Genomic DNA, 24,271 nt, shown 5'->3' with positions numbered 1-24,271 from the left:
TTTCGTCAACCATACAGCAGGTTGATGGCCCACAGCGTGATGCTGGGGGCAGTCACAATAAAAAGCTTTAGCAGCTCCTTTCCAGAAGTCAAACTTTGTGATCATTTCTTCCCCAAAAGGTAGAGAGGCTGTGAAGAAAAGGTGCATTTTTAAATGTTGGCTTTTAACACCAGAGTACATTCACCCAAGTTTTACTTCTTTTAGATTAAAAAAAGGTGCTAAAAATTTATTAATCACTAGCCTTGACTATATTCTAACATACTTTCTTGGTGGCCTCCCACATTTAATCTTCTGCAAACTTATGGTCATCCAAATACCACTGTCCACGTCTAAGATCACATCAAGTGCCTTTCCCATTGCATCCCTACATTGATTCCTAGTTAAGGAACACCTTGATTGAAATATTTTCATGCTTGCTTTTAAATCTTGCCATCACCTCACCCCTCCCTGTTGGCATAATCTCCTCCAGCCCACGATCCCAAAATCTCGGCAGCCCTTTTCATTCCAGTCTCGGGTACATTCTGGATTTTGATTGCCCCACTACCAGGTTCATGGCTTTGGATTTCTCAGCCCTCAAATCTGGAACTCCCTCCGGCAACCTTTCTGCCCTGCTCTCCTGCATTAAAACCGCCCTTGATTACCTGTTGTAAACTCACCTCAAATTTCTCAGGATCAAAGTTGATTTCACAGAGTCCGAGATCTACAGGATAGAAAAAAGGCCCTTTGGTCCATGCCCGTCAAAAACATCTGAGGAACTATTCTAATCCTATTTCCTAGCACTTAGCTTTGAATGCCTTGATGGCACAAGTGCACATGTAAATCCTTCTTAAAAGGTTATGAGGGTTTCTGCCTCTACCAACGGATGTCAGTTCCAGATTCCCGCCAGCCTCTGGGTGAAAAGGTTTTGCCTGACATCCCTTCTAAACCTCTTGCCCTTTACCTTCAAAGTTATGTCCTTCTTGTCATTGATCCTTCAATCATGACGAAAAATCTCCTCCTGTCTAGCCTACTTATGCCCTTCATAATTTTGTCTCAATCAAGTTTCCCCATTGGTCTCCTTTGCTCCAAGGAAAGCAAACCCCAGTCTGTCCAAACTCTCTCCATAACTGAAGCCCAGGCCACATCCTGGTACACTTCATAGTAGCTTCAGCGGAACAGACATTTCACTCTGTAAAGGCACTATACGAATGCAGGATGTCTCTGTTGAATAGGTTTGTGTAGAACAAGCAAGGAGCCCATTGACAAGTGAATTATTTTGTTGTGCCCTGTGCAGACACTTACTAACATGAAACAGAAGCACTCATTAAAATCAGCAGCACGTCCAGGCCTGCATCCTTTGCAGAGTGTAAGAATCTCTTGGATCTACGATCATACTGAGGTAAACATACACTAACCATCCTTTCAATATCAAATTCCTTGAAATCACTGTCCAACATCTGGACAGAAAACACCATCTGTGCCAAGTCTTCTAGCGAGGGAAGCTGGCTCAATACTATGTCTGTTGTGCCCTCTGCAACTCACTTGACAGTGTCACTCATATCTCAAGAATAGATTGAAAACAACGTCAGGGCACTTTACTAAAAGGTACAAAATGCTGTTGATGGGTCTGGCTCGCAGCCAAATCAATGAATCACCATATGGCTAGGTTCCAGGCCCTGAACATGATCAATCTGGAAAGATTGCACAGACTGACTCTTTCAAAGAGATAAGAGTGAGAAGTGATCTGACAAAAGTCTGAGACACCCTACAGGAATTTGATAGGATAGACAAAGACAAGTCTTCACATGTGGCATCCAAAACTAGAAACCATGAATACTAGGACTGCCACGAGAAAACATCAGAAATTCAGGGTGGGGTTGAGACAATAAAAGAAAGACAAATTTGCATTGAAGTCTCTTTCGTAAACAAGATCTCCAAAGGCCCTTTACAAACAAAAATGTACTTTTGAACTCATGTTCTAACGTAGGAGACTGCAGCCACAATTTGCACACAGCAACCTACTACAAAGCTATTCTACATGCAGCCAAGTAGGTGGTTGGGGCCTAGCAGAATGTTTCATCTGAGGAACAGCAGGCAGAGTAGGGTCCCTCAGTACTCCAGCTGACTATCAGCCCAGATACTTGCACTCACTCCTGCAACGGGACTTTAAATATCGCATCACTCAGGCCACTATAGACATGCAGCACAGATGCTTTTAAAGGGAGGTTAGATAAACTTCAGGAGGGAGAAAGGAACACAGGGAATCCGGCTAGACTCACAAGGTACTTTTGGAGTAAATAACCTGGTTAGAGCTGTTGGACCAAATGACCTGCTGCCCCTTTTCTGTGCTGTACATTCTACATTACGAGGTCTCATAAATGGGTTGGCACCAGTTGTAAGAGAGTGATCAGGATCAGGACCACGTACAGAACGGCCGTTCTTCCTCAAAAGAGTGCTATCATATCTCTCACATCCAAAGAGACCAGACAGGGGCTCAGTTTAACATCTTATCCCAAAGACAGCAAATCAGACTGTGGACCTTAGAACTGCCTTGGTACCACACCGGCGTGTTAGTCTTCTACAGCATGGGCTCTAGTCTTGGAAACAGAACTTGAACTCAGAATCCAACTGGCCCAAATAGAAACCATAGTGCCTCTTTAATGTACGAATAAAGTCTGAGCCCAATGAATGATCTCGATTATAAATTGCTAACAGGATTTCCTCCCCGAGATGCATTTAAGCCGCTGGTTGGGAAACACACGATCAAAGGTGCTTTTATCTTTAAGATGAATTTGAGGAGGGCGATAGTAAACAGCCCTGCCCACACTTCCAGACCTCAGCTCTGAACAGGTTCAAGGTCCTGCAGCAAACCCCACTCCACTAAAGTCCAGCTGGTTGCCAATGTTTTCAATTTCCACTGATCAAGGAAATTCTGGGTTAAATCATAAGCAGGAGTCACACAAACATAGAAGGGGCGTTTCGGCCCTTCACGCCTGCTCCCCCATTCTTCACAATCGTTGCTGGTTGTCCAACTCAATAGCCTAATCCTGCTTTCAATGTTTTGGTATCAACTACTTCCTGTGGTAATGAATTCTACAGGCTCACCACCCTGGGTGAAGAAATATCTCATCTCAGTCCTAAATTGTTGACCCTAAATCCGCATACTGTGATCCCTGGTCCTGGACACACCAACCATCAGGAACATTCTCCCTGCATCTACCCTGTCCAGTCCTGTTAGAAAATTCTAAGTCTCTACAAGAGCCCCCTCATTCATCTGAGCTCCAGCAAAAACAATCCCAAGTCAGCCTGCAGGCCTAAATTCAGGAGTGAGGGGACAGGGAGAACATTTAGCAAATAAGACACAATGACTGTCTTTCCTAAGAAACACAACATTTTAAATAATTGCTGGGCACAATTAATCCACATCTAATCCCATCATGTGGGCTATTTATCCCCATATGACACATTCCTCTCGGTTTAATGGACTTCTTCTGATGAGGATAGCCTCAGACTACAAGAGAACGGAATAAGGCTGGTCAGATGGGGTTGATCATTGGTGAATGGAATTCAGTCTGGTGAAGTGCGAAGTGATGCACATGGGCAGCACAAACAAGGCAAGGAAATAGATGACAAATGGTAAGATTTTGGGAAGGACCGGGGATCAAAGGGACCTTGGTGTGCATGTCCACCTTTCTTTTAATGCATCAGGACCGGTGGATAAAGTGGTTAAGGAGGCACATGGTATATCTGCCTTTATTAGTCGAGGCATAGGGTTAGCAGAGGGCCCTTTTCTATGCTGTAGATCTCTAGAACTTATGGGGGAATGATGGTGGTATAGTGATAATATCACTGGGCCAGCACTCCAGAGGCCCAGACCAATCTTTCAAGGACACAGCTTCAGATCCCATCACAACTGTTACTGATGGAGTTCAAATTCAATTTATAAAAGATGGTCTCATGAATCACTACCTCAAACAAAACCCTTTAGGGAAGGAAATCTTTACTCACTTTAGCCTAAATGTAACTCCAGGCTCATAGCAATCAAAAGACTGGGCAAGCCAGGCAAATACAGCCAATTAGGGATGGGTATCCAATGTAGGTCCCGCCAGCGATTCCCACGTCCCACGAAAATAAAATGAGTTGCGAGCTAACAAGGTGTAGTGGTGGATGAACACAGCAGGAAAGCTGACGTTTCGGGCAGAAGGTGCTTTTTTAAAATTAGGATGGACTTTGTTACTGCAATGCTCAACAGCACTGCCCACAACATTTCTACAGTCCTGTGCTCTCCCCAGTATTCTGTTCCACACCTTTTATGAAGTGGAAACTTGGTTTGTGCAGTGGTGGTGGACAGACAAAATGATCCATTGATAACACCTAACACAGCTTCAAATGAGTGAAGGTAACTGCCCTGCAGTGAGGGGATTTTTTTTGTATCATTAGCTATTTCTCAACTCTTGGACAATTTCAGATCTCCTTCGCGAAAGAATCAAAGCATTTAGACATTAAGCTAGCAGTTAGCACAGTGAATTTGTAAGCATTTTAATGTAAGTTTCTATCAACGAAGGAAGCCACAGAAGAATTAATTCAGTAATTGTTTTTGCAAATGCGGAATACAAAACCAACTGACAGGCAATAGAGGTGAAAAAAAAGTATTTTTCTTCAAACTCTCATTCACTGTCCCTTCACCCAGACTAACTGCTACCTCACATGAAGAAATGGAGGAAAGATTCCAGAGAGGAAAATAAAATTGACAAAAACGAAAATCCAATAATTCCACTCATTTGTCAATGTGGGTGTCAGAGGCAAGGCCAGCGCTAACTTCCCATGAAGGGGTTAGGTCCTCACCATCTTGAGCCACTGCAGTCCCTACAGTGTGATCTTTCTGTAGCAATTTGGTTCGAAATTGTGGTTTGCTTGGCCATTTCAGGGGAGGGTGAGGTGGCACCTGTGCTGCTGTGGGTTTGGAGTAAAGGGTAAAGACACCAGATTTCCTTCCCTAAAGGCCATGTGATCAGATGGATTCCCACAATAGTCAATGATCACCATTAGTAAGACAATTTCTAATTCCAGAGTTATTATTAATTGCCTTTACAGGAACTAATGGTACAGACATAGCATCATTGAGCTTATAACACAGAGGTGCAGGTCCTGGAGAAGAGATCAAATCCCACCTCTCAGCTGGTGGAATTTAAAGTCACTTGACAAACTATTTCATCACCATCGCCCTGGTTATCCATAGAAAGAAAAAATTACTCTGAGTTATGATTTAATAGAGTATGACCAGGCTGGCACAGTTGATTGCTCTTTACCTTTCAGACAGGAAAGTTTAGGGCTCACGTTCCACTTCAGAGACTCAAACATAAACTCTTGATCAATGGCCCAATGCAGCACTCAATGGGCAAGGGTGGGGGAAGATGCCCTCGAATGAAGTTATGCCTGCTGTCTCTGGGGAATGCACAAAATCACGTGACACTAGTGGGAAAAGGTTGAAGCGGGTGGAGAAGAGTTCCAAGGGTTTGGATTTACATTAGTAAAATAAGGTTATCCGATCACTTATCTGTATCAGGGTTTGTGGGCTCATGCTGTGCACTAACGGTTGCAACAAAGGGTCATGGATCTTCCAAAAAACTTCACTGCCCTAACTGTTCAACAGCCAGAGAATGTGAAAAATATTGCAAAATATACAAACTATCTTTAAAATGTGGCATTTGATGAAGTCTTATAAGTTTTAATATTGTTATAAGTGCATCTGGAATTACACAAAGTGAAATTAAAAACAAGAATGAATCTCAAGCAACGTGAGAATAAAACACCATTATTTAAACATGTTTTCATCAACAATGCAGGACTGTGAAGTCAAGCTTTAGCAAAAGAAAGGAGGAAGCACAGTGTTGCCATGGAAATTTAGAACGCCTGTCTTAGAACCTCATTCACATTTGTTATTGAAAGATTGCATTAAGGACAGTCCAGGGTGCGTAGAAAAGCAGAAGGATCTGCCAAATCCCACATTTTGTTTGAGTGTCTGTGGTAGCTGAGAGGTCAGAGTTGACACATCATATGACTAATTTGATAGTCCCCTCTCTCCTTTGCTGCTTTGCAGGAGAGCTCTGGTAAAAATAAATACGCCAAAGCGTCTAGCTTTCATTTTTGCATCATGAGAGTTAACAATTCTTTTTAGAAAATTAAGGAAACAGGAACTCAAAGTTGAGTTGAAGTTGACATGCGACTATGAATTTAGTTTTTGTAGCAGTCACAATTCTGAGAAGGTGGATGGACAAGTTGATAAGGCTGTTAGAAAAGTATTAATTTTTCCTTAGTTGACAGGGACAGTGTAGAAAAGAAGGAAATTATGTTAAATTTTTTTTAATAAATCACTGACTGGGATTCTAAACATCACTCATTAGAAAAGCTGGTCAAGGTCTTGGTCAGATTGCAAAACAATTCACTAGGAAGGTGCTGGAGGCAAGGGATCGCCGTTAAATGTAGCAACTGCAGAAGCTAAAAGTATTCTCCTTGAAGCAGAGAAGATCAAGGGGGAATTTAATAGAATCATATAATACTTGGGGGGGGGGGGGGGGAAGAGGAGACATTTTGTTACATCTCTCACTCATCAGGACAATTTGTTAGAATACCAAAGCAAAAGGAAAAACAACATTCATGCTGTAGTGCATGCTGACTGCTAAGTGAACTCTGACTGGTGGAGGCAATTCCACAGAGGATACACCAGTTAGATCACTGACAATTACTGCCAATCTTTAAACTTTTTAAACCAGGTTGTCTGACTGATATGGCAATGCCTTAACTGGAGAAATGAATAGCTGTCACCTATTTTGTTGCATTGATACAGATGCAGTGTTCTTTCTGTCTGCAAAGAGCTCTATATTAAGATAGGGCATGTCTCTACCAATCGACACTCTCCTTTCATACAGTATTGCTGCTTACCCTTAGACTGGTATTCTTGCCAATAGTCCTTACAAATGCAAGACGAAGAGCTTCAATAAACTTCTTTCAATAATACTTGTGGTCCGCACTAACAACAGATTCTGCCAGAACATGGGACTAATAGGAACCATTCCGCTCACTGAACGTGAAGCAGCCTAGTTAACCCAATTCCTCAAATTCTGTGCATTCTGGCAATTTTTATACAAATCCCTTTGAAGACTCCCCACTGAACTTCTATCCAGCACTTGATCTGGTTTTGCATTCCTAATTCAAGTTACTTTTTGTGTGAAAAGATTTATCCTTGTCAGCTCTGATTCTTTTCCCAATCACCTTCAATCTGCAAGTTTTTTTTAAAAAAAGAACCTTGAATTCTATCAAAGGATAGATGTCAATTGTTGCTTGTCCTAAGTTATCTTGAACGGAGAGGCTTGCCCAGCCATTTCAGACAGCATCAGTTAACAGCCAATACAAGTCTGTAGGTCTGGAGATAACAGTGTGGAGCTGGAGGACCACAGTGTCCTGACCCAAAACATCAACTTTCCTGCTCCTGTGATGCTGCCGGGCCTGCTGTGTTCCTGCAGCATCTGCAGTCTTACTATCTCTGTAGGTCTCGAGTCACTTTCAGGCAAAGATGGCAGATTTCCTTCCTTAAAGGATGAGAGTAAACCAGGTGGAATTTTTTTTTAAAAAACAATATTTGATGTCAGCTATAAGAGATAATGGGAACTGCAGATGCTGGAGAATCCAAGATAATAAAATGTGAGGCTGGATGAACACAGCAGGCCAAACAGCATCTCGGGAGCACAAAAGCTGACGTTTCAGGCCGAGACCCTTCATCAGAGAGGGGGATGAGGTGAGGGTTCTGGAATAAATAGGGAGAGAGGGGGAGGCGGACCGAAGATGGAGGGAAAAGAAGATAGGTGGAGAGAGTATAGGTGGGGAGGTAGGGAGGGAGCAAGTGTAGCATTTCCTGTGGTTGCAGGGGAAGGTGCCGGGTGTGGTGGGGTTGGAGGGCAGTGTGGAGCGAACAAGGGAGTCACGGAGAGAGTGGTTTCTCCGGAAAGCAGACAGGGGTGGGGATGGAAAAATGTCTTGGGTGGTGGGGTCGGATTGTAGATGGCGGAAGTGTCGGAGGATGATGCGTTGTATCCAGAAGTTGGTGGGGTGGTGTGAGAGAACGAGGGGGATCCTCTTTGGGTGGTTGTGGCGGGGGCGGGGTGTGAGGGATGTGTTGCAGGAAATGCGGGAGACGCGATCAAGGGCGTTCTCGATCACTGTGGGGGGAAGTTGCGGTCCTTGAAGGCCCTCAAATTTCCCCTTCCCCCACCACATCCCTAAACCAGCCCAGTTCGTCCCCTCCACCCCCACTGCACCACACAACCAGCCCAGCTCTTCCCCTCCACCCACTGCATCCCAAAACCAGTCCAACCCGTCTCTGCCTCCCTAACCTGTTCTTTCTCTCACCCATCCCTTCCTCCCACCCCAAGCCGCACCCCCATCTACCTACTAACCTCATCCCACCTCCTTGACCTGTCTGTCTTCCCTGGACTGACCTATCCCCTCCCTACCTCCCCACCTATACTCTCTCCACCTATCTTCTTTTCCCTCCATCTTCGGTCCGCCTCCCCCTCTCTCCCTATTTATTCCAGTTGCCTCACCCCATCCCCCTCTCCGATGAAGGGTCTAGGCCCGAAACGTCAGCTTTTGTGCTCCCGAGATGCTGCTTGGCCTGCTGTGTTCATCCAGCCTCACATTTTATTGTCTTTGATGTCAGCTGTCATGACTGATACAAGATTTATATCCCAGATTTATTCATTGAATTCAACTACTTTAGTGAGGTTCGAACCCATGTCCCCAGAGTATAAATCTAGGCCTGTGGATTACCAGTCCAGTGACAAAACTGTGACACCTCCATCTGCTCCTCTTTTGATCAATCCTTCAGCTAAAGAAAATAGCCTCACCTATTTAAAAGCATCCCCAGCTTTCATGCGTTAAGTGCTATTTTAGATTGCCTCATACTTTGGAGCTGAAAAGGACTTCAAAATATTTGGAAGCCTTGAGGGGCTAAAGGGAGAGACTACTTCCACTGGCAGGAGTGTCTATGCTAAAGGACACAGACAACTGGTAAAAGAATCAGGGAAGATCGGATTCTATTCAACGTGGAAGAATAAAAGACAAAAAAAAGGTCTAGCCCCTGAACCTGCTCCATCATTCAAAAGGTAATGACTGGCCTGATTGTTGTCAGGTATCCAGTGCCCCAGGCTCCACTGTTCTCTGGGGAACACCATTCCACAAACAAAGTGACCCTCTGACTTAAAGTATTTCTCCCAGCTCAAGTCTTAAATGGGAAACACTTTGGTTTGAAATTTTGCTCAGAGGAAAAACACATCCACAGTATCTCCCCAATCAAGCCCCCTCAGAATGTCATCTATTATTTAATAAAATAACGTCATTTTTAATCCGCTGCACCCCCCCCCCTCCCCCACAAACCATGGGCTAAGACTCCAGAGGGGCACAGTATGAAAAACTAGGGTCAAAGTCCAAGACCATAATGATAGAACAAATGCCAACTCCAACAGATGTACAAACCCTGCCCTGGCAAGATTCCATCTAATTAGTCGAGAGATCTGCTGGACCTGGTGCCATTCCAGTGCCTCAAGTATGAGCCAGCAACAATCACAAGTCGGCCCTAGGAAGGGAAGTGGTGAGCTGGGTGCGAGGACAAGGCTTCCATTACAGGTGCCTCTTTTATGCTGAATTTTAACCATCCATTCTCTGGAAATGCATTAATTTATCAGGTACTAATATCCACTAGAAAGCATGTGCTCTGAGCTAGTCGGACGACAAATATATCCCATGCCATGGATCAATTTGATTAGAAATGGCACGTCACTAGATGTTGCCAACCATATAGCCAGATCTTCCAGCTCTGGAGTCACATTGACTCAAAAGCACCCAAAACAGGGTTGCAGAGAGAAAATGTTTGGAAAGCACCAATCTGAATTTGAAAGAATTGTTACAGCACAGGAGGCTACCATTCAGCCCATTTGCATCTGCACCAGTTCTATTATCAATCTCCTGCTTTTTCCTCATAGCCTTGCACACCATTACGAGCCAAATAATCAGCTAACGTCACTTTCCGATGCCTCAATCGAATCTACCCCTCCCACAATTCCAAGTAGCACATTCTTGATCCCAACTCCTTGATGAGAGTGTTTTGTTTCCCCCCAACACATCAACTTGGTACAAAAGTTGCAATGTGGGACGTGCAGCCTGCAATGGTGATGGAGGCAGATTCCATTTACAACTTTCAAGAGGGAACATTTGCCAAAGAATTAAAAATTGCACGATTACGAGGTGATTGGGGCAAATTCGATAGCTCCTTCGAAGAGTCAGCATGGATGCGACTGTGTGAATGGGTCTTGTCTGTCTCCTCCGATTCTAAACAACTTTCAAACAAAGTGCACTATTAGCTGGAAGACACATTGATACAATACTGCTCACGGGAACTGGCTGTGTCTACCTCAGCGTGCAAATATTACTTCTGAACCCACAGCTAACTATTCTGCCCTTCAAATTAATCCAATGGGCTCAAGAGAAGCATCAATTGGCATAATTGAGGAATCATTCAGGATGTCTAAAGTCTGAAAGTTCCCAGACACTTATTCCACATTGTTTCTACAAAGAACTTGTTTACTCTTCAGTTTCGAAGTCCAGAATCTTGCCGTTCTGAGAGGACAGAGTATACAAATACACTAGAGCATAGGACTAAGATTACACGTGCTTTCAATGGGATACACTATAATGCCAGCCCAGCCGGTGCTGTGGGACACTAGTCATTTTAACTCTTTTACTTGGGACTGGTGACTGCAATTCTCCCTGATCAGTGGCCAGCTTCTCTTCAACCCAGCAGGAATGGAACTGTCTGAAAGAGCGTGGAATGAAGAGGAGGACCCAGGAGCAGGATCTAGTCAGTTTCTATCCACATTGAGTCTGGATCACTGGAAGGGAGGGGGGGAAAAAAAATGGTGGAGGGTTGGGGATTTCGGCTTTTGCTTTATTTTCAGCGCAAACTTTGAGTTGTCAAAACCGTTACAGAAACTTGTATCTGGGACAAACACAAAAGGCCAGAGAGAAACTCAGCAAGTCTGGCAGCATCTGTGCAGAGAAACACAGAGTTAATGTTTCAAGTCCAGTAACTACTCATCAGAAAATGGTTTGAGGATCTCCTCCAGGGGCAGTGCTGCCGGAGTACTGCTCCAAATAAAAATCAGAAGGGAAAAAACAAGAATAGAAAACAGCTGGAAAAAGCTCAACAGGTCTGGCAGCATCTGTAGAGAGAAATCAGAGTTAACGTCTCAGGTCATGTGACCCTTTCTCAGAACTGGAAGGTGTTTATCCTTTTAGAAGTATGAAGCCTAAACTGCTCAAAAATTTGCACCCTTGATAATGCCCGATTCCAACTTCCATCTAGTGGTCTCATCTGGCCTCCACAGCTCTCACCTGCCAGCTGAAGAGTGACATTGCTGCAGGCACCAATATAGGGTTCCTTACTCCCTCTGACCATTTCAAAATCACTTACTTGTCAGTTTGATGATCTCCTGGCTCAACTTTGTCAGCACTGGATCTTACCAAGCCCTGGTTAACGACTGTATCGATTCTTGACTGGGCACCACAATTGCTCCCATCAGTAGTTGGCCCCGAACCCTCAGCATGTCAAAGACAAACCCTGTAATCCTGAATCCATCCACCACTTGCACCTGTCCCGTGAGCTCAGCCCCACTCAACACTCTGTGCTACGCCTCCCCACTTGCACCCATCAATCTGATAAAAGCCTGTAACTAAGCCTTTCCCCACCTCCCTCTTCCCACTTCCCCCAAGCACCAAATGTTATGCTGAGATCACTTCAGTGTCCTGTTACACATTCTATTCAAGTTACAAAATGAAAGACCCAGCATGGAGCTGGTGTTGCTTACTGCCTGAAGGCCGCCATTGTGTTTTCCAGATTCTCTCCTGCACCTGTTGAAAGGGAAAATGGAGACACTTCAACATTCAGAGCTCAGCATTAGCTTTCATTGAAGACAACAGTTTGGTCATTGATGGCGTACAGCTCATCAAAACAACCCTACCAGGTCACTTCCAGTGAAACAAGCCTCCAACCTTCAAAAACTAGAACACAAGAAAATTTTAATTTGAACCAATGCATGCTCATTCCGAGTCAGTTTTGATCTGCACATCAGCTTGTCTCCGACACGCCAGTACAGTGCTGAGGAAGTGCTGCACTGTTAGAGATGCTGCCTTTAGAATGAGATGTAAAGCAGAGGCTGACTGGCCTCTTGGGTGATCTTACAAGAGCCCATGACCCTGCCGGGCACAAAAGCAGGAAAATCCTGGCCAAAATTTTTACCTCCATCAACACCACAAGCAGCAAGTGATCTGATTAATTTTTGCACTGGAGTCCGGGGGAGCATGCTGTGGGCAAATTAGCATCTGTGCTTTTTAAAAAAAAAACGGAAATATTTGAGAAGAAGATTTCAGTGGCTCTGACACATTTTAGAACACCATCTTCTTTGGGGTTTATCTATAGAGTACAGCCAGTCAAGGTTATATGATGCAGTTTGTATTGTTGGATTTCTTGGAAGGTTCTTTGTTTCTTTCCTGGGTGTGGTTGCTGCCCGGACAAGGAGTGTGTGTCTGGGAGGGAGCAAGGACATGCCTGTGTTCCGGTCCTGCAGGAAATGAACCTGAAAAGGTAACTGTCCTAACTAAGGAAACCCAACTGGATCGAAAATGAGCCATCTACTCATGGCATACACAGGATAATCCCGGACCAGAACACAGTTGTTTACTTTAAATATATCTATCGACTTTTTCAGAGATGTTATAATACTTCGCTGCAACAGGTGGGACTCGAGTACAGATCTCCTAGCTCAAAGGTTGGGACATTACTGTGCCACAATCTTCCGGGTCTGTTTTGAAGATATTTTCAAAATCAACCTGCTTAGAGCTGGTGTCACGTTTCTGGTGTAAGCAGGAATTGAACGGAGGCCTTCTGGATGAGAAGTATGGACACTACCATCGTACTTCAAGAGTATTGAGGTCTGCTTTATAGATTTTGTTTTTAAAAACCTGCTCAGAGGAATGTTATTATACATCACTGGACCAAGTGGGACATGAACTGGAGCCTCCTGGCTCAGAAGTTGGCACATTACATCTGCACCACAAAAGCTGGTATTTGCTTTATTAGGGCTCAGGTGATGAGTTCCATCTGGACATGCTATTGCCCGTTACTAAGGGAATCTCATACTCAAAATCTCAATAATTATGGAATTTTGATTTTAAAAATTTTCATGGAATGTGGCAGCATTTAATATCTAATCCTAATTTCCCCAGAGAAAGTGCTCATCAGCTGCGTTCTCAAGCCACTGCAGTCCTGGAGGTGTAGGTAGACCCACAGTAGCGCCTTTGTGAAGGGAATTGCAGGATTTTAACCCAACGTCACCGAGGACAGGTGATATAGTTTGAAGTCAGGATAATGATGGCGAAGTGGTGGGTGGTGGTGTTTGAAAAAGAAATCTTGGGGATGAAACATACTGTCAACCAAAATGACTGAAAAGGTTACAACTGGCTCGAAACAGCATATTCACTACTGGAAAGATGACACTTTGGTACTAATTCCAATGTTTGGTCCTTGGAGAGACCATTTAGCCACACAAATATGCACAATCACAGTGTTCAAACCACAAAACAAGATCACTGGCTGCATAGGGGACAATTAACTTACCAAAGTAATGGCAAACAACGATAAAAGTTGCAATTAATCCCATGAAGCTGGGAAGACATGTTTAAAAAAAATCAACACAAGAACAAGGCAGCAACTGGAGTATTTCAAAAACACTCACCAGGCCAGTGCAGACCAGAGTCTGCACACATTTTGCTCTGGGAATCCATATCATTGGTTCTTTCTGAAACTAATCCCTACTTTAAAAAAAAATCAGAAGCGCCACTTTTCTAGCAAACCCCCCAAGCAGAGTCATATTAGACTTGAAACACAGCTGCTGCCAGACATCCTGAGTTTTTCCAGCACACTTCACATTTATTTCCAAGATCCAACTTTTGCAGTATTTGTTTGAGTGTTTACATCAGAGTTAATTATTGGAGTTTAAAACTTCACCAGCTGTGGTGGTGGGATTTTTACTCCTTTCTCTAAAATTCCACAGTCTGGGCTTCTGGTTTACTCACCCAGTAACATCAGCCCTCTGTATCATTGTACAGTGCGCAGTAGCAAAGAACACAAGAGCAACTTGTACTTACATTTTCCCTGGTCATCACCTCTAGCTTTCTTTTACTGGTTTCTCTTGATATGTTTTACTGTTTTAAATTTAGAGGGTTTAAACAGATTAAAGACCCTTGCAAGTCTAGTTGCTTCAATTGAAATTTATTTTTAACAAACTTTTAAGAGAAGCAGCACTCTCCGGTCTCCTCGTCAATATTTTGCCCTTAATTAACGTCATGGAAACAGATTATCCGGTTGTGTGTAAACTGGCTGAGTTTCTCATGTCACTGACTATACTTGAAAAATGTACTTTGCTGGTTGTCAAGAGCTTTGGGAAATTCCCAAAAATTCAATATAAAATCCAAGTTCCATTGTTTCTCCTGAGAGCTCCCACTGCTGCTCCTGAGTGGTGATAATTAAGACTTCAGTTGAACTTGGGAAATTTCGCAGTTTGTACAATTCAAGGATTTGATGTGTTACATCTCACTGTTTTGCTAGAAGACATCCCCTGAACACATTCTATTGATCTGTCTCAAAACTGAGGATTTCAGCATTGTGGTTAACGTTGATACATCCTCATGATCAGAAGCCACAGATACTGTTGGCTGACCAGACATTCATCTAAGCGCACATACACACACGCACGCACATCTTCATTCACCATGGGGGTCACACAGTACCTACCCACTGCACTTGCACAAACACACTCTCGTACACACATGTACGTACCCACACACTTAGTTGTGAAACAGCACAAGTGAGAAAAGAAAGCGTTCTAATCCTGTCTCTCTGCACACTTCCCATTAATCAGAAACTGAAACAAATCTGTGAGCTGAACCCAGAGATTAGTCCAACAGTTACCCTTCAGGATAACTAGGGGGAAAAGCAAAACAAATTGGACTTTTACTCCCAATCACATAACAATGTTATATACATTGGATCTGCAATGAGGAATGCATTTACAAAGCAGCCAGCTGCCCTATCTGCCAAATCTTTCTTGATTACACCTGGGATTATCCATTCCCATAAAGATTTGTATCTTTCTTTTCAAATCACTCCACCCCTTCTCCTTATAATTACATCCAGCCCCACAAACCAGAGAGATCGCGGCACTCCTGACACTCTGGCCACTTATACAGACCCCTTGTTCCACCTATAGTGGCCATATTTTAGCTGCTTTGATTCCAAGCTTTAAAAAACCTTGCCACCTCTCTCGCTACTCCTAAATGAGTTCTCTCTTTGATCAAGTTATTCACTATTTATCTGGATTTCACTTTACATGGCTTGGTATCAAACTTTTCTTTATTTGATCCAATGAAATGCACTGGTTTTTTGACTGCATTGAAGGCACTACATAGATGTAGGTTGTTGATGCTCCTTCCTCACACGCCTGAACTATATGGTCAGCCTCAAGTGAAGAATGATCAGGCAACAGGCTCTTTTGACTGTACGCAAACACCTTTAGCAGTCTAGAGAGGAGATTGGATTTAATTTTTTTAAAAATTGATCAATACTGCTCTGGTTTGGTTTGAAATATGAAATAACTTTATTCCCAGAGATGGAGTCCAGCCAAGCATTACCAATTTGTATTGAGTGGAGGGATTGGATTCTGTGATAGATGTGGAACTACAGACTGATTCAGTGATCAGAACACACCTTTCTAAACTACAGTAGTCCATTTGGTGTAGGCAGACCCACAGTGATGTTAGAATGGGAGCTCCAGGACTTTTACCCAGTGACACTTAAAGGAATGATCATATAGCTGATGTAGAGCTTGGAGGGGAAACCAGAGGTGGTGGCGTTCCCATATGCCTGCTTCTCGTCTTCCTTCTGGACTGCAGAGATTGTGGGTTTGGAAATACATGACAAGTCTAAGGGTCCTGTACACAATGCAACCTTTTCAGTTCTGCTGTTGCACACAAGCGACATACACTGTCTCAATTGTGTTTGCAGTCCTATTGTCAGCACACACTCTCCTCCGAGGACTGGGGAGTGGGATTACAGGCTCATATTTATTGGCCCTTTATTTCCCTCCAGAAATTTCAGAATGGAGATGGATAGAAGTTAGGTTACAGGAATGAGACACAGATCAGTTGTGAATGAGGGACTGGTTAAAGGGGATCAAATGGTCACTGTTCCCATTAATGACGTTGCACACAGCTTGACAATTAAGAGCTGGGTGCCCTTTCTGCAACAGAGGGAATACCACAGGAATAATTGCCTGGAGCTGAGGACAATTTTTGCTGATCTACTCTCCTGTGCCTTTTCTTTAATTTTCCCCACCAAGGTTTTCCAATAAGACTGAATCTTGACTTTGTAGGTGAGAAAATCTGATATATACAGTTTCTGTTTTTCTATGTTCCCGGGTATTGGAAATTTAGACAGAGCCAGTACAATCAGCAGTTAAGAGAATGGGAAAGAAGATATATATTTATACAAACAAAATTAAAGGTGCTATACAATGACATTGATCTCATTTCTTTCAAATGTTTCATCCACCTGACCTTCATTGACCTAAGCTGACTCTTGGACTACCAAAAGTTTGAAATTTAAAGTTCCTGGCTCATGTTAAAAGCCTTGTGTAGCCTCAGCTACCCACTCTTCTCACAAATTCCTCTAGTTTCGTATCTATTCCCCAAACATTACTTTCCTCAGAGTCCAAACTCTCATTTCTTTCACTTCTGTCCTCAGACTTTGGAACCTCCTTAAACCCCTCTGCTTCCCTGCTCTCCCTTGAAGAAACTCTTCAAATTCCATTTTTTTAAACTGTGTCTTTTGTCATGTCACCTAACACAGCTTGATTGATTCATTGACTGGTACCATTTCATTTTACACCCAGTAAATCTACATTACTTGTTGGTCCTGGGTGCACTGGGGAAAGCGCATACTTTGGAGTCAGATGCTCTGGGTTCGACCCACACTAGGACTTAATGGCAATGGAGGTGCACTCAACATACAGCCAAACTGGTCAAACGTCAACCCAGAAATCCTGCTAACTCACATCAGTGGCAGGCAGTAAGAACAGGAGAGATTCCTGTTAGCCACGTGATGGAGTGAAATTCCAGTCTCTCCCATCACTATCCATAGTTCCAGGCTACAACACATGAAAAAGTACATGTTGTTCACAGCAACTCAGACTCCACGCATGAAATGCAACATACCACCCCCCAAGTTTACATTGGGACATTTTGTTCTACACTAAAAAGCCACTATGTTATAAATACAGATTGTGCTTGTACTTGTGAATTTTTTCCTGGTGACCTGCCCCTGACCTCTTCCTGCTGATTGGTGAGGAGATAGATTAAGTCACACAGCAGTCATAAACAAAGCTTTGACTAGGCCTTGTGTCCAATATCTGCAATCACAACCATGAAAAGTTGTGCAAGTTCAACCAGAGTAAGGAAAAGAACAACCAGCTCCATCAGGCACCAAATGACTAGTACAAAGGGCATGCTGAGCTTAGTCAGGCAGCTTACTGGTGTTACAACTCACTTTGAATAACCAAATTTCACAAGAAGTGGAAGAAAAACAACATCTATGAGCAGGATTAGGCCATTCAGCCCCTTAAGCATCATCATCGTTTGATGGGACCCTAGATGATTTCCTACTCCCATCCCATATCCCACAGTTTTCTAAGTTTCTGAGGTTCTATCAATCACTCAGCCATGAATATACTTAAAGGCCAAGTACCCAAAGCTTTGTAACGAAGGTAACTTAAAAGATTCAAAACTCTGTGCAATAGGGTATCATTTTTTCCAAACAGACTCTCCGGGTCAGGGAAATGGTCACTCAGCATCCATGCCATCACGTCTTTGCTGCAGCAACATTCCCAAAAGATAGTGTCCAGTCAAGCCTTGTAGATCTGTGCTGAATATAAGGATCTGATCCAGTGGTAGACCTGGAACTGCTGACTGACTTGTGATCAAAACCCACAATCACAACTAGCATGGATTATTGTGCAACTTTCAAAGAAACAAAACACTCAACCACCTATCACACTCTTAATGACTGAGCCTGAGTCAAGTGCTGTGTTAGCATTATCAAGCTTCAAGTATGGGTCAGCTGGATTTCTTAAAATCTTAAAAAGGTATTGGTGCTTCTTTATTTTTCAAAAGTGGAAGTAACTGGCTGGGTCAGCATTAATTTGGAAAGACCAAGGCCTAGTGATATTGTTGCTATGCTATTAATCTAGAGATCCATGCAACATTCTGGGGACCTGGGTTCGAATCCCACCATGGCGAATGATAGAATTTGAATTCAGTAAAAAGTAAACCTGAAATTAAGAATCTGCTGATGAACACAAAATGTTGCCAATTGTCATAAAAGTCCATCTGATTCACTAATGCCTTTTAGGGAAGGAAACTGCTATCCTTAACCGATCTGGCTAACATGTGACTCCAGACCCACAGGAATGTGGTTGACTTCTTAACTGCCCTTTGGACAATAATGACTGGCTTATACATTCATGTGAATGAATAGCTAAGAGAATTATTGCTCATCCCTGACAGTGCCCTAAGGAGGTGGTGAGCTGCTTTCTTGAACAATGGCAGCCCACGTGGTGCAGGTGGATGTTGGAAAAGCAGCTGAGATTTTCACCCAGTGCTAATTGAATGAATGGTTCTAAGCTGGTGCCCATCCCTTAGGATCAAATATTTCAATGAAATCACCTCTCATTCATCTAAATGCAACAAAAAAATCCCATCCAAAAGAAGTTTGTTCAATTTCTCACTCTAGGACAATCCCATCATTCCAGGAACTTGGGAAACCATCACTGCACCTGCTCTAAAGCGAGGGCAATGACAGGGGATGGCCAATCACATTAGATGTGAAACTCCCAATTATTCTTCATTATTTCACAGGATGCTAGTGTTGCTGCTAACAGCAGCATTTCTTGCCTATCCCTAATTGCCCTCGAGTTGAATGGCTTGCTCAGTCATTTCAGAGGGTGGTTGAAGGTCAAGCACATTGGCGTGGATCCGGAGTCACGAGTAGTCTAGACTGGTTCAGGCTGGCAGGTTTCCTTCCCCTAAACAAGATCAGTGACACTGATAGGCCTTTTACAACAACGCAGTAATTTCACCATCACAATTACCATTATTGATACCCCAGTGTTTTATTCCAGATTTATTTAATTACCTTTGACTTTAAATTTCTCAGCTGTTGAACTCACACCACTGGGTCATTAGTTTGGACCTCTGGTTTACTAGTCCAGCAACAACATGCTGCACCCTTTCCACCTTTACAAGTGTTGTGTGGTGAAACTGCCAATGAATTCACTCTATATTCTAAACAAACATTGGTTCCAGAATAATAGTGCTATTCTGTCTCCACTGTACCTCCATCCCTTCCATCCAAAAGCCGGGGTCATAAATCATCCACAGAAGCAAGAAACTTCATCCTCTATATGTAATTTAATGCTGATTAAACAACTGCAATTGTATATTGTCTCACAGGTCAGGCAGGCAGGAATAAGGATTCAGCAAAATGTGCAAATGATCCTTCAAGATACTGATGATTATACAGAGAAGATTACAAAGCAGAGCAGAGATAACCATATCCTAGGCTCAGCCATTCACAGGAACGGAGAAGGGATTATAATATCGACTTACTAGAGGAGACGGCCCCATCAAAACTTAGACACCAACTACTATTCTAAGTCCCTATAACGAGGCAGAGACTTCACCATTCCCTCTTGCAGCTAAGCTTCCACTAGGATAAAACTACATTCTCCCCAAGACATGGGATATTTTTCCAGAGGGTTAAACTATGCCCATACCTTTGGTATTAAACTAGAGTGTGTCAATCTAAATCGTGCTAGTGGTTTGAGTCAGGGTGGAGAGGTGTGGTGGAATAGGTCTAAGGGTGGGGGAGTGGTGGGAATGGGCCTATATCTGGAGGAAGGAAGTCCAAATGAGCGTATATACTCAAAATCTGACAATATAACAGATAACATCAGAAATCCTATCTGGTGGCCCCAGTCCCACCACAAAGCAACTTCATGAAGCCCAGATGTAGCAGTGCCACATTGAAAGAATTTACTACAGTCAGTCCACTGAAGATTAATCAAATAACATACTGCTCTCATCTGAATGGTGAGACATCATTCCTGACAGCAAATCCACTCAAGTGATGCACTTCAGGATCTCCAAAAGCCTTTGATTATCAACATCATAGCAAGCCGGGAAAGATACCAAATCAACAGAAATGAAACATCAAAGCTAGTATAATTTCATCCCTATCCAAGCGAACCTGCAAAACAGTATGGCCATCTAACTTGACAATTTAGACTGTCCCTACTGTGATGGTTTAATGAGTAGGACTGGCAATTAATTGATTCATACTGATCAGAAGGCTCGCAGTGTGGGCTGACGTGTTTATCTGCAATGTGATAGACTGGATTTGAAAGGCATGATTTGGATTGGGATGCTGTCAGGAAAAGCAGCCCAGCCTTTCAACATGCTTGTTACATACATTCAGCCCTTTCCGATACTCAGACAGCCAACACACACACACACACAGCATATGAATAATGGATCTTGGCACATGAATAATGGATGCATGTTAAGATACACAAGTTCACACAGGTAGATCTACTGCCCTCAGCTTAAATGCAAGATAACTCAAGGCTTAGTTGCAACTCATACTCTCCTGAAAAGGAAGTGGGTTTAAAATCAATCACACCAGTGTTGGGCTTCCAATGAAAAACAGGCATTTGAGTTAGACACAATTGCGAAGATAAATTTACCAAGGCTAAAGAATGGGACCTTTCAAGGGAACGAATAAAAGTGGAACGGCGAGGTCTGGAAACTGAGCAAAGAGCAACTCTCATGAAACAATAAGCAGGTACAAGCCAAGACCCCACAAGTTTGATCACCAACACCACCAAGTCTCATAAAATAGGGAATCTAATATAATCTAATCCTGACTCTGGAGTTCCAAACTCGGACCACATAACCTTTTTCTTAAATGATGTTTTAAAAGCCACTAAGTTGTTAAAACCTTGCACCAACTCTGCTCATTCTCTCTGCTTTAACTCAGCATCTACTTATTTCTGAGCATGGGTCTGCAATTCATTGATGCTCTCTGTCTCCAGGTTTAGCTCACCAACTGTGCCGTTGACAAAACAGAAGCACAGCCAGATCCTCAAAATGATCGTAATATCACATTGAAGCCTTGCTGATGGACTCATTTTCGACTGCAGTCGACAAAGAGGACAAATGCTGAGGTAGAATGGCCAATGGACCAATTTCCCTCCTTCTCCCCAGGGGTACGGGAGACAAATGACGCACCACCAGAGCCAACCCAGCTGAGACTGTCTAATGAAACAAATGTGGGACATCCGTATTCTGTAGAGCTGTACACTGATTAATCCGACTGAATCCCCTAGAAAAACATCGAGATTAAACAAATGACCGGTAAGATCGGACTGGAGGCACAGACCTGGGAGAAATCTCAAATTCTCTCCTGGGAATTCTGGCTCTGATGACTAACTCATCGCCTTCGGATTACGTTTGGGTACACACCATGACGGTACAAACTGTGCACACAGTCTGGGCACAGGTTGTATGGTTTCACAATCCCTCAATAGGTTCGTGGCGTCGACTGCTGCTTGGAGAGGAATGAGGAAAATGAGAGGGAACAAGTAAGGCGTCAATCAATATTTCAATGTCATAAACTGTGAGAAAGAAACAGCTGGCCATGACGTCGTAAACCGCAGTTTGCAGCTTCGGGACACGGGGAAAGGGTTCTTCATTCCCCCCGGGATAGAAAGTATGCTTGCCTGGACGAGACGGGGTTTGTTGCTGGGGATTTGTAAGGGCTGTGAGGGAGAATGTTGTCTGAAAAATGACAACCTTTTGAAACAAAGTCTTTCGCAAGGTAATGACCAATGAAAAAGAAATCACACGAGGCTCGTCTTTGGACAAGAGGAGCTATAGCAACTGATTATACAAAACCTCTGAAGTGAGCACGTTCTCCCCGCATAAATGCTAATAGGGCAGATGGAGCCTCGCAGTCCTTACAAAGATCTACTCAGGTTGGCGGGGGGGGGGGGGGGGAAGAGAGAAAGATGCAGTTGATCTTACCTCCGCGGTGTGAGATATGCCGGCTCCTGAAGCTCTGTTTCTGTTTTTTGTGCAGCAATCCCGGGCACCTGAAGAGCAAAGCCGAGGAGAGCACATAACCTCCCAGAGCGGAGAGAACATACATCGCCGCTGACATTTCTTCCCCAGTGGCAGCCTCTCCACTCAATTCCCCCTAAATAGATAGATATACACAAATAAACGTGTGCTTTAAAGGGGATACAGCGGCTTTTTTCCCCAAATAGGACACACGGTGACAACTGGGTACCTTGAATGAATGGAGAAAGGACATTACCCTCAGAACTGCGCTGCTCCCGGGCCAGAGACGATCAGGAGAAGTATGCCGGCACCCGCGTCTGCGCACAGGAACACGCCGGCGCGCGTTCTCATTGGTCACTGCTTTTGTTTTAATTCCCCATTGTTGCGCAGCCAATGAGCTGCGGGCGCTATCAGGCCGGCCCCACCCCCTCCTAGAATGTTGCAACAATAAAAGTAGTCTACGCATGCGCAGCAATCTATCTCTCTCACTCGAGTAATCTGACTTTCCGCTGAATGAGATGAGGATGGTCAAAAATCAGTCAAAAAAAAGTCCAACAGGTTTGAAATTTGAAATCACAAGCTTTCTAAGCGCAGCTCCAACTACAGTGTGATTTTTGACTTTGCTATATTGAGATGAGAGGATCACAAGCGCATTTTCTGATATTGCAAAATTTCCCAAGTACGCAAAATGAAGTCAAAGATAACCAAAAACAAATTGCTGGAGAAATTTGACTGGTATGGCAACACACCTGAAGAGCAGATTAAACGTTTTGCATCCAGTTCTGGAGAAGTTACTAGGCTCAAAACATATACTGTTTTGTTCTCTGCACACATGCTACTGGATCTGCTAACTTCTTCTAGCACTTTGTTTCAGTTTCAGATCTTCAGCATCCAGTCCTTTTATTAAATTAAAAGGTAAAGTCGCCATTGTCCCAGAGCGCTGCTCCCTCATTACAGAGAGCTTAACTTGAAGGTCACCATACCTCTGGTGAGATGAGTTGTTGAGAGGATTGCATCTTCACTGGAACCTCATCCAGTGACAGGAATTGCATGCATGCTGTTGGCCTCGCTCCACATTGCAAACCAGCTGTCCAGCCAATTGACCCTAAGTGGCCAGCTAAATAAAAAACAACTGCGCTGCTGTGCTTTCTGGCAAACCTGGAGAAGAGGGCCAAAATGACCTGGAGTGTTTCCAGTCACTCTGGACAAGAGAAAAGCCGAGACAAGGTTACAGACTTGATTGATTGAAGGGTCTGTATGATTCTATGACTAATCTCACACTATCCGCATGAAGTCTATCTTCAGTGCGTGGACTGCAGTGGTTCAAGCAGGTAGCTCACCACCATGTACTGAGGGCAACAAGCAATAACTACTAGCAGCCAGTGATGTACATGTCCCACAAATGAGCAAAAAAAATCCACACACAAAAAATACTAGCTACAATTGGCAATACTGTACATACACACTGATTAAAGGTGATGCTGAGCAATAGAAATAAAAATACACCACAAAATTACATATTAAGCAAGTCCCTTGGGGCCTGAGCAAGGCTAAAATATTAACAGGTCTTTGTTCAGATTTTCACACATTTTCAATGTATTCAGACGCTTGTTTTCTTACTTCAAATCTGCATTTTATTTCAAAAGTTTGTACTTTGTTTGATACTGATTTTGTACATTGCACACAATAGGTAATATGAAGCTATACTTTTAACCTACACAATGGGGATTTTAAAAGAAACTGACCAAATCTCACGTAAATATAGCTTCAACAACAATTTATAGGCAGTCTTTCCATCCTAGACTTTTCTCAACAAAAGACAGAAAAAAAGCTAGAGTACATTTTTTTTGGGGGGGGGAAGCGGGTAGCACAGTAGCTCAGTGGTTAGCACTGCTGCCTCACAGCACCAGGGATCCTGGTTCAATTCCAGCCTCAGGCACTTGTCTGTGTGGAG

At 43.4% G+C, this 24,271-nt stretch overlaps 1 protein-coding gene across 1 annotated transcript in view; it reads right to left on the bottom strand.

Annotated features, from left to right (window-relative positions):
* Nucleotides 1-22,629, bottom strand: part of gdpd1 (glycerophosphodiester phosphodiesterase domain containing 1) — a 42,269-nt gene extending 19,640 nt beyond the window's left edge. Inside the window, exons 1-3 of the mRNA XM_059655403.1 lie at nt 22,547-22,629; nt 22,282-22,453; nt 11,898-11,940 (exon numbers count right to left, since the gene is read on the bottom strand). Of these exons, the coding sequence (XP_059511386.1) occupies nt 11,898-11,940; nt 22,282-22,453; nt 22,547-22,570 (239 nt within the window). The 5' untranslated portion in view covers nt 22,571-22,629. The remainder of the gene's footprint in view (nt 1-11,897; nt 11,941-22,281; nt 22,454-22,546) is intronic.
* Between the last annotated feature and the right edge of the window lie 1,642 nt (nt 22,630-24,271).

This window comes from Stegostoma tigrinum, chromosome 27, assembly GCF_030684315.1.
Source record: "Stegostoma tigrinum isolate sSteTig4 chromosome 27, sSteTig4.hap1, whole genome shotgun sequence".
NCBI classification, from domain to species: domain Eukaryota; kingdom Metazoa; phylum Chordata; class Chondrichthyes; order Orectolobiformes; family Stegostomatidae; genus Stegostoma; species Stegostoma tigrinum.
The sequence above is the reverse complement of the archived record's forward strand: the minus strand, read 5'-3'. Positions and strand labels throughout refer to the sequence as shown.